At 44.6% G+C, this 19431-nt stretch overlaps 1 protein-coding gene and 1 long non-coding RNA gene across 3 annotated transcripts in view; one reads left to right on the forward strand and one right to left on the reverse strand.

Annotated features, from left to right (window-relative positions):
* The window catches only part of BCO1 (beta-carotene oxygenase 1), a 38485-nt gene extending 21608 nt beyond the window's left edge, over nt 1–16877 (reverse strand). The window contains exons 1-4 of one of the 2 annotated variants that reach the window (XM_038538209.1): nt 16631–16877; nt 12520–12648; nt 3644–3773; nt 360–507 (exon numbers count right to left, since the gene is read on the reverse strand). In XM_038538209.1, coding sequence (XP_038394137.1) covers nt 360–507; nt 3644–3773; nt 12520–12648; nt 16631–16694 — 471 coding nt within the window. In that variant the 5' untranslated portion in view covers nt 16695–16877. Of the gene's footprint in view, nt 1–359; nt 508–3643; nt 3774–9846; nt 9999–12519; nt 12649–16630 lie in introns of those variants that run through there. The other variant, XM_038538210.1, reaches the window with a different exon arrangement.
* LOC119871939 lies at nt 6837–13247 on the forward strand. The gene is made up of 4 exons (XR_005360039.1): nt 6837–7269; nt 9644–9749; nt 10903–11006; nt 12778–13247. It is a non-coding gene; the product is annotated as an uncharacterized LOC119871939 (long non-coding RNA).
* Nucleotides 16878–19431: the final 2554 nt, after the last annotated feature.

The raw sequence follows: 19431 nt of genomic DNA on the forward strand, positions 1-19431 counted from the left end.
CCTTAGAGCCTTCAGAGAGCATGGCTCCGTGAACACCCCAAATTCAGATTTCCAGCCCCTAGAACCGTGAGAGAATAAGTTTCTGTTGTCCTAACAGAACTTTGATTCTTTGTTTTTGGTACTTTGGTACTTTGTTTTAGTAGTCCTAAGAACAAACACAGACACAGAAATGAAATGACACAGCCTCTGCCCTAAGGGAGCTTAGAATATAGTGCTAAATGCTGTACTGGGGAGGCTCAGGATCCAATGGCATTAGAGGAGGGGCAGCCCCTCATGAGTTCCTGCAGGCCACATGGCTCCACCCGGGGTCCCTTTCACAAGCCAGGAATTAATGCTGGTTGTAGTAGATTCACTAGTACCTTCTCCAGGGTTTCCAGAGTATGTGGGTTGATTTTCCTGATGTAATTGGTCTCTGTGGTCGCATAGAAGTCTTCCCCACACTTCATGATGTTAATCAGGCAATTGTCTGTGAAATCAGGGATGGTATGGGACAAGTAGGAGAAAGCTCTGTGGGGGAAAGCAGATCAATAGCAAATCAATGGCTGTGTCTACCCAATTGGAAAGCTCTACTTAAGATGGCTTTAAGTTTTCCTACCACTTAAAATACTCTACTTCAATTAAGGGAGAAAAGTTTGGGGTCCCAAAAGATCACTTGAGGAATCTGGAGGACTCCAGTATCAAGTTGTCCAAAGATACCACCATGTTGAATTAGCTAAGAAGTGAGTCATCTGGGACAAGATGGCCACCAACTGAACCCTCCTGGGCTCTCAAAAATCCAAAGGTCTCCCACACGAGAGACACTAAGAGCTAGTGGGTTGTTCCAAAGTATTTTTTTTTTGTATTTTTTTTATTGGAGTTTGATTTGCCAACATATAGCATAACACCCAGTGCTCATCCCGTCAAGTGCCCCCCTCAGTGCCCGTCAACCAGTCACCCCATCCCCCCGCCCACCTCCCTTTCCACTACCCCTTGTTCATTTCCCAGAGTTAGGTGTCTCTCATGTTCTATACCCTTTCTGATATTTCCAACTCATTTTCTCTCCTTTCCCCTTTCACTATTTTTCCTTTCACTATTTTTTATATTCCCCGAATGAATGAAACCATATGTTTGTCCTTCTCCAATTGACCTACTTCACTCAGCATAATACCCTCCAGTTCTATCCATGTTGAAGCAAATGGTGGATATTCCTCTTTTCTAATGGCTGAGTAGTATTCCATTGTATATACAGACCACATCTTCTTTATCTATTCATCTTTCGATGGACACTGAGGCTCCTTCCACAGTGTGGAATCAATAGCCAGGGGAATATTGAAAAAGAAAACCAGAGCCAGGGGCATCACAATGCCTGATTTCAAGTTGTACTACAAAGCTGTGGTCATCAAGACAGTGTAGTACTGGGACAAAAGCAGACACACAGATCAGTGGAACAGAATAGAGAACCCAGAAATGGGCCCTCAACTCTATGGTCAACTAATATTCAACAAAGTAGGAAGGATTCTCCACTGGAAAAAAGGACAGTCTCTTCAATAAATGGTGCTGGGAAAATTGGACAGCCATGTGCAGAAGAATGCAACTAGACCACTCTCTTACACCATACACAAAGATAAACTCAAAATGGATGAAAGATCTAAATGTGAGACAAGAATCCATCACTATCCTAGAGGAGAACACAGGCAACACCCTTTTTAAACTTGGCCACAGCAACTTCTTGCAAGATACATCTATGAAGGCAAGAGAAACAAAAGCAAAAATGAACTATTGGGAATTAATTAAGATAAAAAGCTTCTGCACAGCAAAAGAAACAGTCAACAAAACTAAAAGACAACCTGCAGAATGGGAGAAGATATTTGCAAATAACATCAGATAAAGGGCTAGTATCCAAGATCTATAAAGAACTTATTAAACTCAACAGCAAAGAAACAAACAGTCCAATCATGAAACGGGCAAAAGACATGAACAGAAATTTCACTAAAGAAGGCATAGACATGGCCAACAAGCACATGAGAAAATGCTCCACATCACTGGCCATCAGGGAAATACAAATCAAACCCACAATGAGATACCACCTCATACCAGTGAGAATGGTGAAAATTAACAAGACAGGAAACAACAAATGTTGGAGAGAATGTGGAGAAAGGGGAACCCGCTTGCACTGCTGGTGGGAATGTGAACTGGTGCAGCCACTCTGGAAAACTGGGTGGAAGTTCCTCAAAGAATTAAAACTAGAACTGCCCTATGACCCAGCAATTACACTGCTGGGGATTTACCCCAAAGATACAGATGCAGTGAAACGCCAGGACACCTGCACCCCGATGTTTATAGCAGCAATGTCCACAATAGCCAAACTGTTCCAAAGTATTTTAAGAAGCTCTACAGAAAAAAAAAAAAAAAAAAAAAAAGCTCTACAGAAGTCATACATATCCATCCATAATGGCCTCCTAAGACTAGCAAAACAGATAATCCTTACTTTTGGAAGGAATAAGAGTCCACAATGGACATTTTGAATTTGTCCAGGAAATTAATTTTTTTTTTCTTTAAAGGAAAGCAAACAAATTATGGGGGAAAAAAACTCATCATTGTTTTGATCAGAAGATCCTGGATCCATGTGTTGGTTAGTGCCCCCCCTGCTGGCGAATAGTGAAGCAAGAAAACTGCCCTAGGAGAGCCTTGGTTTTGTGTTCCTTCTCTCCCCCTCCCCGCTTCCTGCTTGGCTCCTCCCCAACCTGCAAATGTGAATTCAGTGCTTGCTGTGTGCCAGCCCCAGCACTGGATCCTGGAACTAGAAAGATGACGTCAGTTACTGAAAAGCAGGAGCACTCTTCCATCTCTGGGCAGTCTACTGCTAGCACATTTCATAACTCTTCTATATCCGAAGAGTATCAAGCACGAGATCCTGACGGTGGGTCTGATTCCCCAGCCAAGAGTTTAATCATCAAGTGTGTAATATATTCATAGTCATCCTAGCCCAGATGATTTGAAACGTATCCAACTAAAAATCTCTCCCTATCTCTTTCTCTCATTTGCCAATTTCCCACTTTACAGACCCTCCCACTTTCTCTGCACACATACAACCAAAAATAAATCCAGATTTCCTCATGCTCTTCTAACACAAAACATATCATATGCTCTTTCTACACCTTGTTCTGCCCTGCGCCCACCACTCAATAAGCTATCTGGGAAATCTCTCCATTCAGTGCATAGACAGGATCCTCATCACTTTTGTTGTTGTTGTTGTTCCTGCCTGATATTTTCTTGTACAGTTTCACTCTTATGAACTACCCTTGTGTTGATGAACATTAGGGTTATTTTCAGTTCCTCATTATAACAAATGATGCAGCTATGGATAAGGTTATAAGTTTGCCATTCCAGCCATGAGCAAGCCTATCTCTAGCCTGAAGAGAACGTGTGTTTATAATTTTGAGAGATAATTACCATATGGCTCTCCTACCAGCCACATGGAAAAATACCTAATAATCTGTCAGATGCTCTTTGCCACTCTTGCTATCAGTGATCCAGAACTATGTGGCATATAGAGGGAAAGCCCAGCCAGGTGAAGGTTTTCATGTGCCCTAAAGAGGATTGTCAGAGGAGCACATGCTGGTGGATATTGAAAAGCATGACTAGATTCAAAATGGACAGTTACTTAGAAAATATGTTTTTGCAGGGGTCTGGGTAGGCCATCGTTCCAAACTCTGACACCACAATCCTGTTGGCCTCGATGTTGTCTTTGTAGGTATCACTTCTCAGGTATTTGCTCCTGTAATAAACTTCACCTGAAAGAGAAGACACAGAATCATCCTGTGCTGACACCTTTACAGAGCTTTAAGGTCAATCTCAGCAGTTCTAGGGGTATTATGGGAAGGGGAGTCGAGTCCACTAGGACAATCTCCTTTAATAGTGCTGGATACAAGGAGTATTTGCGATGAGCTTTCACACACATTTCCTCACTTGAGACAACAAGGTAAGGTAAGCATCCCTAGAAGCTCCATTTTACACAGCAGGGACTGAGGCTCAGACACGTTCAGTTGCCTTGCCAAGAGGTGCTGAGGCCCATTGACCATCTCTTCCAATATGCTAGCATCCCTCCAGAGAAGGTCAGGTTTGGAGGACTGGTCCAGAAGGCCTCATACTTTGCCTAGTTTTCCCCAGGAGCTGGTTCAGCCTTGGAAACCGTCCATTGACCATTTCAGCCCCTAGAGTAACATTTGATACCTACTCCAACCAGAGGGTGACCTGGCACCTGATTCTGTATATGGGAGAGGGCCAGTACATGTGTGGGTGTCTAATTTATGTAGACTCTGGAGAAAATCTAAGTCATTGCATAAAAGCAGGGACTGTGGACCAGTTCATCAAGACCAACCTGAAAATGTGCTGGATGGTTCTAGATCCATATTAGGTTCCTATAGTTGCTGTAACAAATCACCACAAACTTAGTGGCTTAAAATTATACAAATCTGTTATCTTACCATTTTGGAAGATATAGCCTGAATGGGTCTTACAGGGCTAAAAAGCAAGGTGTCCATCTCTGACTTTTCTAGCTTCTAGAAGTTGCCTGCATTGCTTGGCTTGTGGTCACATCTTTTCTGAATCCGACTTTCCTCTTTCCCTTGTAATGACCCTTGTGATTACACTGAGCCCACCTGGATAATCTCCCCACCTTCAAGGCCCTTAACTTAAAGACACTTTTGTAGTATATTCACAGGTTCCTTCTGGAAGAGAATGGCGGCAGGGGTGGGGGAGAAGAAGAGAGAGCTGAGGAAGCCCAGCTGGGAGTGGATGGGTCAGGAAAGACTTCCTCAGGCGGGTGGCACTTGAAATGGCCCTTTGAAGACGAGTAAAATTATTGCCCACAATAGATCAAGGAGGTGCCAGTAGGGGAGAGAGTAGAGCATTTCCACTCACACTTCCTAGAAACTCTGAAAGCAAAGGCCTGGAGATGGAAAAGCAACCCCACCTCCTGCAAGGGCTGAGTCAAGATGGGCTTCAGCATGAGGTAGGGGCTTGGGAGCAGCATGAATGAGGTGAGGTTAAGGACAGGGCCCAACTGGAATACATGAGGCCTTTAAACTTGATTTGGCATACAATTTGAAATCCGTACTTAAAAAAAAATTTAATTTAATTTAGCTGTTAATTAGCAAGTGACATGTTGATTCCCACCCCTTCCCCTCCACAAAGAGCACATACCTTGCTGTAGTCTAATACATGCTTCCAATGTGGGTACAACTATAATATGCAAAAAAGGAGGGCCAGGCCATACTGACATTTCATTCCCATAAAATAAGACTTGATCAGAAAAATATCCTTCTTGTATCCACTGCCACAATGATGGGCTTAGGAGAGAATACCTTCCCAAGAAATTCTTGTCTGGTGACTTTATATCTAAGAAAGGAAATAGTGCTAAGAGCACTATTGAGCATGCATGTGCTAAGTACTGTGTGGACACTTTATGTGTATTTTCTGGTGAATTCTAAAACATTGGAAGTGTATAGAATACACCAACTAGAAATGCATTCTTTAGGAGACAAAAATCAACCTAATGTCATTTGCTAATTAACAGCAAAATAAAACAAAATTAAACAATGCTTGAAGGTTTTACATTTCTTACCAAACGAAGTACAAAGGGCCTAGGCACTCGTGGCTCTGCAGACCCATTTTCAGTTGGTAAAATGGAGGCACAGAGAGGTTAAGCACCTCACTCTAAGCCACACAGCTAGGAAGGGGTAACCTGCATTCAAAGCTGACACAGCCACCACCATCCATTTGACCAGTCTGTTTGATCATTGTTAATAAAAACACATCTAAGGAGATGTGCTGCTGTGACTGCATGGCTTGATGAAGCTTTGCAAACTGAACAGACCCATATGAAGAACTACATCCTAATGAACAGAACATGAGAACCCCTGGAAGCCCCACACAGCTTGTCCAGTCACCAGCCCACCCTCCCCACCCACCCCCTGCTGACCCAGAGAGCCACTATCTTGACTTGGAATAGCCTCAACTAGTTTTGCCCTCAGGATTGTGTTTTCATGTCCGTCTCCAAAGGACGTGAGTGTCTGTTTCCAACCTGTGCACCTAGATGGAAATAATAGCAATAATGGTGATGCTAGTCTTCATAAAATTGGAAAAGACCATGAAAGACCTTCTAGTTCTTTCTCCAGCCTTTGGGAGGCAAACTGTGTGTGTCCAGGTGCAGATAACCATCTATCCTCTTCTCAAACATCTTTTCAGAGGTGGCTGCTCTGAAAATAAGTATCACTGAGATATTTCAGGAGGCGGGGCTCTGTTCTGGGGCAACAGGAAGAAATAGGTAGGAATGGCTTTGGGTTAACCTGGAACTGGGTTTGTGCATTCAACCAGTGTGTATTAATCACCTCAGTGGGCCAGGAAGTAGGGGTGAGCAGGGCAGGCATATCTCTACTCCTGAGGGGATTCAAGTCTCCATGTAGCTATGAATCCTGTTCTGGTATCTACAAACCATGCAGTTGACCTTATGTCCAAGGCAAGACTTGGTCCTCTCCGCTCCGATGGGAGGATCATGACACATTCCTTATGGAGTTGCTGTGAGGTTTAAGGACTATAAAGCACTCAGCATATAGTAGGTGCTCAATAAAAGCTACATATGCTCTCAAGATGCAATAGGTAGAGTGGGCAAGGCTTTGGTTCTGGGGTTAGTCCTAATCCAAGCCATGTGATCCTGGGTGAGTCTCTTTATGTCATTGAACCTCATTTTTCTCAGCTAGAAATTAGGGATCACACAGCCCTCCCCAGATAGGACTGGCAGTTTTAAATGAGATGGGATGATAAAAGGAGTTTGGCCCATTGGCACACAGCATGCACTTGCTAAGTAATGGTTGTGGGAATTTTGAATTGTCCACCAAAATCCTGGAGGCAGGAAGACTCAGCTGGGGGTTGGTGAGGGCATACAGACTGGTCTTTGGTCACCTGCTACACAGAACCTACTTCAGGGCCCTCCTGGTCTCCCCCTGAGCCAGCCTGTCCTTCACTGGTCACTTACTCTGAGGTTCGCCACCTCCAAGCACTGGCTAAGCTGCTTTGCCTAAAATGTTGAATTATGTTCACTTGAAATGTAAACACCCATCCCAGGCAGGCTGTCAGCAGGCCGCCCATTTCCTATAAACAGCCAGCCCAGAGCACACACAGAGGGCTCAGGGCCATAGGAAAACATGCCTCTGGAACAGCTCAAGGCTGACACTAACTCTGAAGCTGAGATTAGAGGACAACAAACATTCCCCAGAAGCCCCCTCCCTGGTGAGCCCCAATTAGCTACATTCCTTCTAAGGGACACAAGTAAACAGATGTGCTCCTGCCTGGAATCTTCTAGAACTGGGTCGAGTTTGATATTCTGGGGGGAGTGGGAGAATTTAGAGGTAGATCTATATCTATCTCCCTTTTAAGCAAACTTCCAAAAAGCTACTTTAAAGCTATAATAATTGAAAAAGCTTCAGAACAGACAAAGTTCTGGAGGGCTTTTGTCTCTAAACCTTGGTGATGCTGGCTCTTGGAATTCACATATTCAAATTCTCGTGAGACAATGACCTTGCCTCTTAATAAAAAATTACTGAGTGTACTGCTGAGGGAGACTTGGGTTCATTCATCTCTATGCGTGCTTTATAACAAATTTTTAATTTTGAAATAATTTTAGGGGCACCCAGGTGGCTCAGTCGGTTATGTGTCCAACTCTTGATCTCAGTTCAGATCTTGATCTCAGGGTCGTGAGTTCAAGCCATGCATTGGGCTTCATGCTTTAAAAAAAATTGAAATAATTTTTGACTTAAAAAAAGAACATTCCTGTATATCCTCTGTCCAGTTTCTCCTCCACTCAGCCTCCTTTAATTAAATCTTTGTTAGGTTTTATATTTTATTTTATTATTTTTTAAAGATTTTATTTATTTATTTATTCATGGGAGACACAGAGAGAGAGGCAGAGACACAGGCAGAGGGAGAAGCAGGCTCCCTGTGGGGAGCCCGTTGTGGGACTCAATCCCAGGACCCTAGGATCATGAACCTGAGCCCAAGGCAGACACTCAACCACTGAGCCACCCAGGCATCCTTTTGTTATGTTTTTAAAGCATTAAATTTCACTGGCTTCTGCTGAAGGCCACAAACAATTTTTCTATCTTTTTGCTTCCTTATTTCAGTCTTTTCTTACTGGTTTGGCACTGCCGGTTCTCCATGCTGGCTGTACACTAAATCACCTGCTGCTTTGAAACAGTGGCAGAAGCCTGACCCCCACCTCCACGGCATGCTGATGAACTTGGTCTTGGGTGGGACAGGACAGCTAGGCTGGAGGCCTACTGTGAAGGTTTTCTGAAACCTCAGTGCTCAGGGCCATCTAGGAAATGTGTTAGAAACACCGATGCTCAGATTATGATTCACTCAGCTCTTGGTGGGGTCACAGGATTTGCAGCTTTAATCCTAGGGGATTCCGATATAAGAGGTACACAAACCACCTTAGAGAAATATTGGCTTTGTGTTATCTGTAAATCAGAGAACACTGCTTACTCTATGCATGTCTTCTTGGATCAGGTATAGTAGTACTTAACATTTTTGGTTTATGTTTCTACTTGAGGAGTAGAAAGGGGAACCATTGAGAGTTCTAGAGGAGAGGAGAGATGAGGCCAGGCTATCCTACACCAATGTTGGCAATCTGATAGCCTGGAGAGGATTGGGCTGGAGAGACAAGGAGAGAAGGTCGCCAGCAGGAGGGGGAAGTAGAGCAGAACTGCATAATGCTTACATGGGATTCTGGATTTAGAGAGCTTTGGGTTTATACCTGACCTCCACCACTTCTTAGCTGTGTGTCTTTGGGCAAGTTACTTGGCCTCTCTGGGCTTCAGACTCATCTGTAAAATCGAGAAGTACCTTCCTCAGGAGCTGTCGTGAGGACTGAGTTGTGGGTGGGCATGCAGCACTTGGGCCAGTGGCCAGCAAGCACTTCCTGTAGTGAATTTGAAGAGATCAACTGGGATCATATTGCTTCCTTCTCCCAAAACAACCTTCACCTTGTTTGGGCTCCATAAATAGTTTTCTAGTGCCGCTCCGGGCCAGGCCCAGTCCTGGGTAATGAACACACAACAATTTGAACAGAAACCCTGTGTTCTGGGGCCTCCCACACCAGGCTGGAGAAAGGCAAGCTGACCATTGAAAGCGGAGTGGGGCATGTGCCTTCGACATAGGCCAGGTTCAAGAACAGGATGGGGAAGGGCAAGTAATTGAGTGGACTCTCTGTACTTCCTATTTTCCAGCCAGTTCCAGATCACACATAGAATTGAGTCTTTCATGCTGTTGCATATGGTTTTTAAATTTTCTGTATATTATGTTTTGATATCTTAAAAAACCTTTCCAGCTGGGGGAGATGGTCCTTCCCTGGATTAGCCAATTCTTAGAAGTAGCAAAGGGCCCAGCATGTCTCTGAGATGAAAACTAACCAATCCACAGCCAGATCCCCTCTACCTGGCTCATGCACTCCAGGAGGCAATATTCCTCTGCCTTCATCACCCCAGGGCTAGGTGCCAGGCAACCAGAGACCACCCCTGGAGCCCAAAGCCTGCCAACACTATTCACACTAGCTGATCCTAAGTATTTAATCTGCCCCATCTTGTCTTTCCCTTGGAAACCCTAGGACAGGCTACGGGCTATGTGCTCCCTCTGCTCCTGTCTTCCACCTCTGGAGCACCCTGGTGCTATCCACTGTGGGCCTGTGTGAGATGCTGTGCCTCCTAGGACCTGTGAGTATAATAGGCTTTGTTCCCACGCCTCTCTTGTCTCCATTTGTGGTCACATCTGACTGATCATCCCATAAAAAAAGACAAAATGGCTACTTACCTTTGACAATGAATTTTTAGTTTGAGAATCTTCTAGAGACTTTCAGAAAGTCTAAACGCTGTGGGATAACTTTAGTCACGTGCCTGTTTAGCCCACTCAAGGCTTTTGGTGGATGGCAGCCATGCTTCTGCAAGACAGCCATGGCTTGGTTATGCCCTGCTGGTTCTCCTGTCTCTGGAGTCTCTATGGAAGCATGTGAAAGCCACCATTAAGTAAGCTGAGAAGGGCCACTTAAGCTATCTGCCGTTTCTGAGGGGGATGTGTAGGGATCGGGAGAAGAGAGCAGGGATGGTTGCAAACTTGAACCCTAGACAACACAAGTCAGATTTCAGCCCTACCTCAGTGACCTTGCTTGGGTAAGTCACTAAACCTTTCTAAAGTTCCCATTTCCACATCTGCAAAGATGGGACAAGCACACCTCCCATGCAGCACTAATGTGAGCACCTGAAATGGACCACAAAGGAAACTGGGACCAGCCCAGTGAAGCAGGGACTCATGGAAAGGAAGCCAGTGTACTTTTACTTTTTGTACATGTCATCCAAAACAGCATTATTTCCCCATGAATCATTGGTAACTTGTGTCTAGAAAAGGAGGGGATTATTAAGGCTTAGGGCTGTCAGGAAACATGGACCCACCCACTCTGTAGCTGAATCTCAGTAAAATCTGTTGGGTTTTTGCAAACTCAGAGCTCATGGTTTTCACACATGGGGTCTCTATTCATGAAGTCTTAGAGCAAGCCACCAGTATAGAGTCTGTATTCAAAAAAATAATTGCTGACTGGCTTAGAAGAGAAGGTAATTAAGAAAAAAAGGGGGGGGAATGCTTATTAAGCATGTATTATGTGCCAGGCATTATACAAAGCTCCTTACTCATATTAATGCCTTTAAATTCTGCAGCAACTCTGATATCTCTATTTTATAGATAGGGAGACAGACACAGAAAGGGTCAGTAACTTGGCCAAGGTCACACAGCTTGGGTACATGTTAGCTCAGATAAAGATGGGATTTAAATGCAGCAACAATGATGGTGGTTTTTAATCTATTCTGTGCCTACCAGGTGTCAGGCCCTTGCTAGATACCTGGTCCTTCTAACTATCAGACAGCTCTCCAGAGAGGATCATCAAGCTCTTCTTACTGAGGAGGAAACAGAGGCCAAGGCAGGTGAAGTACCAGTTTTTCATGCTGGAACACAGAGGTTTTTGTTTTTGTTTTTTTAATAATAAATTTATTTTTTATTGGTGTTCAATTTGCCAACATACAGAATAACACCCAGTGTTCATCCCGTCAAGTGCCCCCCTCAGTGCCCATCACCCATTCACCCCCACCCCCCGCCCTCCTCCCCTTCCACCACCCCCAGTTCGTTTCCCAGAGTTAGGAGTCTTCATGTTCTGTCTCCCTTTCTGATATGTCCTACCCACTTCTTCTCCCTTCCCTTCTATTCCCTTTCACTATTATTTATATTCCCCAAATGAATGAGACCATATAATGTTTGTCCTTCTCCGATTGACTCATTTCACTCAGCATAATACCCTCCAGTTCCATCCACGTTGAAGCAAATGGTGGGTATTTGTCGTTTCTAATGGCTGAGGAATATTCCATTGTATACATAGACCACATCTTCTCTATCCATTCATCTTTCGATGGACACTGAGGCTCCTTCCACATTGGCTATTGTGGACATTGCTGCTATAAACATCGGGGTGCAGGTGTCCCGGTGAGGAACACAGAGGTTAAAGAAAAATGTCACCAAGCTGAAGCACTGGGACACGAACTTCCCCAGCATGTGACCCTGAGCCTCTGAAAGCCTTGTGTGACCCATCCTGGACTTCTCTAAGAACTCAGAGCATGCTGTTGTGACATACACCAGCTCAACAGCCAACAGCAAAGAGTTTACAATCCACCTCATGAGCCAGTCACCTGAACCCAGAATTTTGCCTTATTCAGCCATTCAATCTCCCCTAGGAAAGGCACTGAACTTGTTGCTTGAGTGATTGGCTCTCCCTTGCCTACTGAGCAACATACTGTTCCTTTCAGCTCTGTGCTCTTCCTATTTTAATTTGAGGCACGTCTGAGTCCAAAGCCAGTAATCTCCTCCTGCTCTTGCTCATCTTACTGAGAATGTGTATCATTTGCAGGTTGGACTCTTTGAAAGAGAGCCTTGGCTGCCTTTCTAGGGGGGTTTGTGCCTATGGTTGGCTGAATAATGGTCTCCCCAAGATGTCCATGTTCTAATCCCTGAAACTTGTGACTTTGTTACCTTACAGGGCAATATAGATACGATTAAAGATTTTGAGACAGATGTTCCTGGATTATATGGTTGGGCCCAATCCATCATAAAGGTCCTTCTAAGAGGCAGACAGGAGGGTCAAAGAAGGAAATGTGATTATGGAAGCGAGGGAGATAGGGAGAGTGAGAGAGAGAGAGCAGGTGTGCAAGAGGCTCGGCTGCCCTTTGCAGATGCAGCTGGGGCCACAAACCAAGGAATTCAGGCAGCCTCTAGAAGCTGGAAAAGGCAAGGAAATGGACTGTCACTCTAGAGCTTCCAACACCATGATTTTAGCCCAGTTTTGACTTCTCACTTCTACAACTATAAGAATAAATTAGTGCTGTTTTAAGCTACTAAATTTGTGGCTGTCTTTACAGCAGCAATGGCAAACCAAGACAGTGCTCTTACCATCTCTGATTGTGAAGCTATGGAGCAAGGCCAGGCCATCGAACCAATGGTTGTATCTGGTCTCTCCCACTGTGTGCATTCCAGGCCCGTTACGGAGCAGGGTGCCCTGCAGCCATGTTGGAATCCTGCCTGTTAAGAGAAAGGAAGTTTTGTTTCCAAGTTTTCATGTCCCAACCAAAAAATCTCTGAGACACAGCCATGGAAAGGAATTGAGGCCACCGTCCCAACACGACTCACTGTACTCATTCATTCCTTTAGCAGTTATTTCCAGAAAGGGTGGGATATGCCTGAGTTGTGCCAGCACTGAGGATACCAAGATGAGCCAACGTCATCCCTCTCTTCAAGTTGCTCACCATCCATAGAGCAGATGGATGAACAGACACTCAAACCACAACACGGTAAAGGCAATGTGACAGGCTCAGCAAAGGGGGCTGCATGGAACAGAATCTCATCCCCGGGTGGGGTGAGAGCTGGAGGGTGGGGACTGTGTCCTGGAAGAGCTACTGAGTCTTGAGGGGGAGTAGGTGTTGGCCTCAAAAAGGCATGAGGAAAGAACATTCTAGAACTGTGCTATCCGATACAGTAGTCACAGCCTCATGTGGCCACTGAGCACTTGAAACCTGGCCAGTCCAAGTGGAGATGTGCTGTAAATGTAAAATTCACACTGGATTTCAAAGGCTAAGTATGAAAAAAAATGTAAAATATCTTATTAGCAATTTAAAAAATATTACTTGTTGAACTTAAAATATTTTGGATATATTGCTTTAAATAAAATATACTCTTACAATTAATTTCACTGGTTTGTCTTTTTTTTGTACATAGAGGGATCACTGTATATTTTTCAGCTTTTTAAAATTATATAAGTAATAGGTTTGTTTACTTTTTAGAGTGTGGCTATTAGAAAGTTTAAAACCACATGCATGTGGGCATGCATTACACCTCTGTTGAATGGCACTGCTCTAGGGGTAGGGTCTGGAGCAGATGCTGTTGATGCCTCACTTTGTCTTCTTAACAATGACCTCTCCTTGAAAGTTGCTTTCTGCAACTATCTTCAGCTCTCTGCTTGAGGGCTTTGTTTTCATTGTGGGAGCTACTCTGCCCATACGCTGGGCAAGCTGGAACACCTTGGAGGTAATGTCTCTGGAAGTGGCTGTCAGCCAAAGATGGATGGGGAGTTGGGCATCACATGTCACCACTTCCTTGCCCTCAGCTGAGGCAATATGAGGCATGTTTTACACTATTCCCAGAGGGTTCTGCTCTGATGGCTCACAGTGGTCAGTGGCTTGACAATGCCCCTTTTATTGGTTTCCCTCCCAGGGTTTCTTGGGATCATGTCCCAAATAAACTACTTACATCTGAATCCTTTTTTTTTTAAAAAAAAGATTTTATTCACTTATTCATGACAGACAGAGGCAAAGGCACAGACAGAGGGAAAAGGAGGCTCCTCTCAGGGAGCCCGATGCGGGACTCAATCCCCAGACTGGGATCACACCCTGAGTTGAAGGCAGACATTCAACCGCTGAGCCACCCAGACATCCCTATATCTGAATTCTTATCTCTGGAGGAACTTGAACCAAGAGATCAAAGACCAGCTCAAAGACCAGCTCAAAGTCCAGCTCAAAGTCCAGCTCAAAGTCCAGTTCAAAGACCAGGAGATGTGTCAGTTGTTTAGCAAGCCTGGTCTGTAATTTTCAAATGAGGAAGCCATAAGTATTGAGGTTGGAGAGCTAGGCAGGGACCAAGTGAAAAAGGTCAATGAGACAACACCAAGGGCTTTGATTAGATGCTCAGAAGAATGGGACAGCTTGGTCAGTTAAAACAGGGAATGAGAGGATCAGATTTTTGTGCATGTGCAATTTTTTTTTAGATAAAATTCACATAGAAAAATCCGCCATTTTAAAGTGTACCATTTGGAGGTTTTTAATATATTCACAATGTTATGCAACCATCACCATCTAGTTCCAGAACATTCCATTACCCCAAAACAAAGCCCTGTCCTCCTGACAACTGCTAATCTACTTTGTCTTTTAGGATCCGCCTCTTCTGGACAGCTCGTATTAATGGAGTAGGCTTAGATTTGGAGTGACAAAAGTTGTCTCTGACTGTGGTGCCGAGTGTGGAGAAAGGAGGAGCCAAGAGGAGGTGGGAAGACCAGAGAGAGGATGGAGAGAAACAACAGAACAGAGAGTTGAAGGATGTGGAATGGATAGGACTGGGAGTTTGAATGAATATGGGGAAGAAGGGAGGGGCACCCCGAAGTGTCACGAAGTCTCCTGCCTTGGGCAACTAAGTGAATATGGGACTATTCAGAGACCCAGATGCAGGAGAAGGAGCAGGTGAGGCAGAGCAGAGAGAGATGAATCTGAGCACACAGTCAAAACCCTAGATAGGAGAACACATATTGAGCACTGGCTGCAGGTGCATTAAATCATATAGTCATTGCAGCAATCCTATGCGGCAAGTCACATGTGGACAGTTTGATATAAGAGAGAATTGAGGCAGGAAATGCTTCAGTAACTGGCCAAGGAGGTCTCAGAGCCAACAATGCACAACCCAACATGAAGCCTGGACATGGCCTCTGTGGGTAGACGTGGCCACATAGGCACAATCTTTAGTTAGCAGTTGGTTAATGGACACAAACCAACTGATTAGACTTGACCCAGGTCTGGAGGCCTCAACTGAGGGTTGGGATCCTGTCTTTCACTGGCTGCAGGCAAGTCACAGCCCCTCTCCAGCTTCCCTCAAGGAGGGAGGTGTGATTTACAGCAGTGGTTCTCATACTTGGAAGCAGCCAGAGGGCTTGTAGAAACACAGATTGCTAGGCTACACCCGCAGCGTATTTGATTCCGTGGGTCTGGAGTGGACCCAGGAATTCGTGATTCTAAGCACCCAGGTGATGGTGAGCCTGCAGCTGTGAGATGGAGGTGGGGAGAGCAGCTGATCTGGATCTAGAGGGTCCACTCAAGTCTACAGGTGCTAGAATTCCAGGTTTCTAAAGTTTCCAAGGATTTCCATGCTATTATTAAATGTAGGGCTTATGGGCAACATGTTCATGACATCCCAGAGCATAAAAGGATAGGTATCAGAGGCTTCTTTTAAATAAAAAATAAAAAATTAAAAAATATACATTTATTTTTGAAAAAATATTTGTAGCCTATACTATATCTTTTAAAAACTTAAAACTACTCCAATATTAGGAGTGTTTGAGGTGGAAATACAGCTGATTTCATTTCCCTCTGTGTTCCCATTAGCATTTTCAAGTTTTTGTATATGCACATGTACATAAAAACACATATACATACAGATCATGTTACCTTTGTAATCAGAGAAAAACAAACATAAAAGCTATTCTTTCAAAAGCCTTCTGAGACAATTCCTTGGTTGAAAAGCTCCAATCTGACTTTGCTCATAGAGAAATGCTCACTCAGGAAAAACCTCCAGGTCCAAGTTTCTGAAGATGAAACCGCCTGTGTGACTGAGCCAGCCCACTCACCCATCCTCAGAGGCAGCACACAAGAGGAGAGAGACAGAGAAAAAAAAAGATGAAGAAAACAAGACACAAAGCCTGTTAAAAGAATTTTCTCCTAGAGCGTCCTACTCTGGGTCCATTTGACTTACGGTTCTGCAGGTACTTGAAGGCCCAGATCACAGTGAACACCTGTGAGGAAACCAGGGCGTGCTCTGCATGCCCTCCAGCATGTGCATGTAGGAAGGGCAGCACAGGTACGCTTCTCACAGCACAGGTATGGCATGAGAAGCGTACCTCCCTCTCCTTAACTTAGGATGCACATATTTGCACAAATGTACCCAAAGCTTGGAACGGGCCACGCTTTGCAGAATAATTCCACTGTATGTGTGCCAGTTGTAGTGTTCCCGGGCTCTTCACCCGGAAGTAGTGAAAAGGACTCTTTCTCCCTGGAAACAGTTTCTGTGTATAAAAAGCACACCTAGATTTTCACAGAGAATATGTCTTGATTTGTGGATCATTCCCCACTATATATCATTTGCCAGATTTTCCAAAAATAATTTACAATAAATGTTACTTTTATGACCAGAAAAAAGGTATGTTTAAACATATAAGAAGAGGCAGCCATCTATATGGAACGCTCACCTGTCACTTTGGCCCGCACAGGTTCCAGCTGCTCCTTCTTATTTCTGCCAAATATTATATCCATGGCATGGGGCGCTGAGCAGGAGTGATGCTGACAGTGAACAGACACTCTGCTGTGTTCAAGGCAATTGCTCTTCGGCTCCTCCTTTTTTTTCCTTCCTGCTCTCCTGCAGCTTCCTTCTCTTGCATCTCCTCCTGATGCTCTGAGAACCTGGTATCTCTTTGCACACACGAGGGGAAGCTGGTGTTACTTATCTGTGGTCAAAGGTCAATTCCCCAGCCATGAGTCCTGGCTAATCTTTAACCCTCTTATTGTGTCCCCCCTGCCCCCCCAAACTCCCTTTCCAGTTCCACTTCTGGCTTAAGCTAGAAAAGCTAGTCTTTTGCTGGGTTTATATTGGCAGGATAATTCAGTGGGTGCATTCTGCACAGATATGCAGCCTGAAATGATCCAGCCCAGGAGGTGGAGATGATTTATCAGAGAAGAGAAACTATCAGGACCTGGGATTAGGGGAGCCGAAAGTGTGTCAATCAGTAGAATTCCTTCTGCACATGGAACTTCTTGAGCAGAGAGAGGGTTTTGGTTTGGTTTTGAATAAAGGTCCCTGAGCCTCCCTCTCCTTAAAAAAAAAAAAAAAAATCAGATGCAAAGAGCAACTTAATTTATTATATTTCTTTTTTGGAGAAGTAAACATAAAATGTTTACCCATTTAAATAAATACAGGGAACCAAAAACTCTACTCGAGAACAATGAGGAATTGTAAACAAAAAACCCAAAAAAACACACAAATGTCAATTCGACTTCCTGGTCTAACGGGAGGGAGAAAGGACGTCCATCTGTGATTTCAGAGTTCCCCTGTATCTGTGTCTCTCATGTGATGCCATTGCCTAAAATCCACATTCAAGCCTATAACGTTGGATGACTAGTTAAAGGACTCCTCTCTACTTCTCTTGCTAAAAGAAAGCAGCTGTTTCGTCTCTGGGTGGAGGAAGACAGGGTGTGGCGCTGGTCTTTACGTGGCTGCTGAGTACAGTTCCTGTCAGGTCTGGGCCGGGACTGCGTTCCTGGATCTCAGGGCCCAGTCCGGACAGCTGCCTGGTCCGCCTGGTCCGGCTGGGCGCCCACCCCCGGCTGCGCTCCGATCACCTGGCTGCAGGCTCTCCGGGGTCCAGGGCTGAGAGTCACTCCACACCCACTGATGCGGGATCTCTGAAGGTGGAGCCCAGCCCTGGGTATGCTTAAAAATGTCTTGGATGATTCTGATTCTCAGCAGCTATTGAGGATCGCTGGTCCAGGGGAAGATCCTTTAGATTCTTCCCTTTTCTATGTGTCTACCTCATCCTCTCTGAGCCTCCATTTCCTTAACCATGAAATGGGGGTGTAATGCTATCAAAGTCTCAAAGTATTATAAGTCAAGCGTCTAGCAAAAGCACCTGGCCCCAACAGCTACCAGTTATTACCCTTTCTTCCCCATTCGCTCAGAAGGCAATGAATTCCCTTTGACCCACATTTTCCATTCCATCCCGTAACTTGCCCGCTTATTCTTCTGTCTGGTCTAAACATGTGTATCCATGTCAGGGTTATTATTCCTAGGTTGTGAAAGCTGTGTCCTTGTGGGGATTAAATGAGAATGTCTGGCGTAAACTATGGGATCAGGAAAAAAAAATTGCACCACCACCAGCAGCAGGCTCTAGTGCAGGAGAAAAAAGAAAGAGCTCAAGGCTTAGAGGTCAGAAGACCTGTTGGGATCTCAAGGCTGTGATTTAAAAGCTGTGACTGTTGTCACAACCCCTCTGAACCTCACTTTACTCTGAGAAACAGGATGGCAATACCTAGGCCACACGGTTTGTGGGGAGGGCAATACTGAAATCACAGAAGGGAAAACATGACCGTGTCTCCTTTCTTGTCCGTTCTGTACATCCAGCAAAGCAATGACCCCCATCCATCAAGTGCCTTCTCTGAGTCAAGCGCTTTGCAAAGCACTCTACGTGTGTCGGCTTGCTCTGACTTTATATAATCCTATGAGATGAGTATTCTTAGTATCATTCTAGAGATGCAGAAAGTCAGGAAAGATTACTAGCTTGCTTGCCTCAGGTCACACAGTGGCTAGGAGATAATTAGGAAGCCAAGCTGGGCAGCCCGACTCCAGAGTATACACTCTGTGACAATTCCGCTCAGTGCTGATACATGATGGATGTTTGTTAGATTTTTGTTGAATGAAGTAACGGGTGGATGTGTCGATGGGTGGAGGACCTGAGAGGGCCAGTCTTGGGTTGATATCATTGCCTTGTTATATAATACTGAGAAACCAAGGCCCCAACCATACCCTGGGGACAAATACATGGTGAGGTCAGGATTTTTTGATAATGGTGATAATAAATTGATCATAACAATGGGTATCTGTATTAGCTTTCTGGGCTACCATAACAAAGTACCACTGGACGGCTTAAATAGCACAGGTTTGTTTTCTTACACTTCAGGTGGCTAGAAGTGCAAGATCAAAATGTCTGCAGGGCTGGTTTCTTCTGAGGCCTCTCCCCTTGGTGTGTAGATGGCCATCTTTTCTCACTATGTCCTTACATGGTTGTTCCTGGTTGTGTGTCCAAACTTCCACTTTTTATAAGGCTACCATTCAGGATGGAATAGGACCTGCCCTAAATGGACTCATTTTAATTTAACCATCTTTTTAAAGGCTCTATCTCCAAATGCAGTCACATTCCGAGGTACTGGGGCTCCAACATGTGAATCTTGGGGTGGAAGGGAGGCACAGTTCAGCCTATAATGATATCATGAAGGTTTA

This window comes from Canis lupus, chromosome 5 (genome assembly GCF_011100685.1).
Source record: "Canis lupus familiaris isolate Mischka breed German Shepherd chromosome 5, alternate assembly UU_Cfam_GSD_1.0, whole genome shotgun sequence".
NCBI lineage: Eukaryota > Metazoa > Chordata > Mammalia > Carnivora > Canidae > Canis > Canis lupus.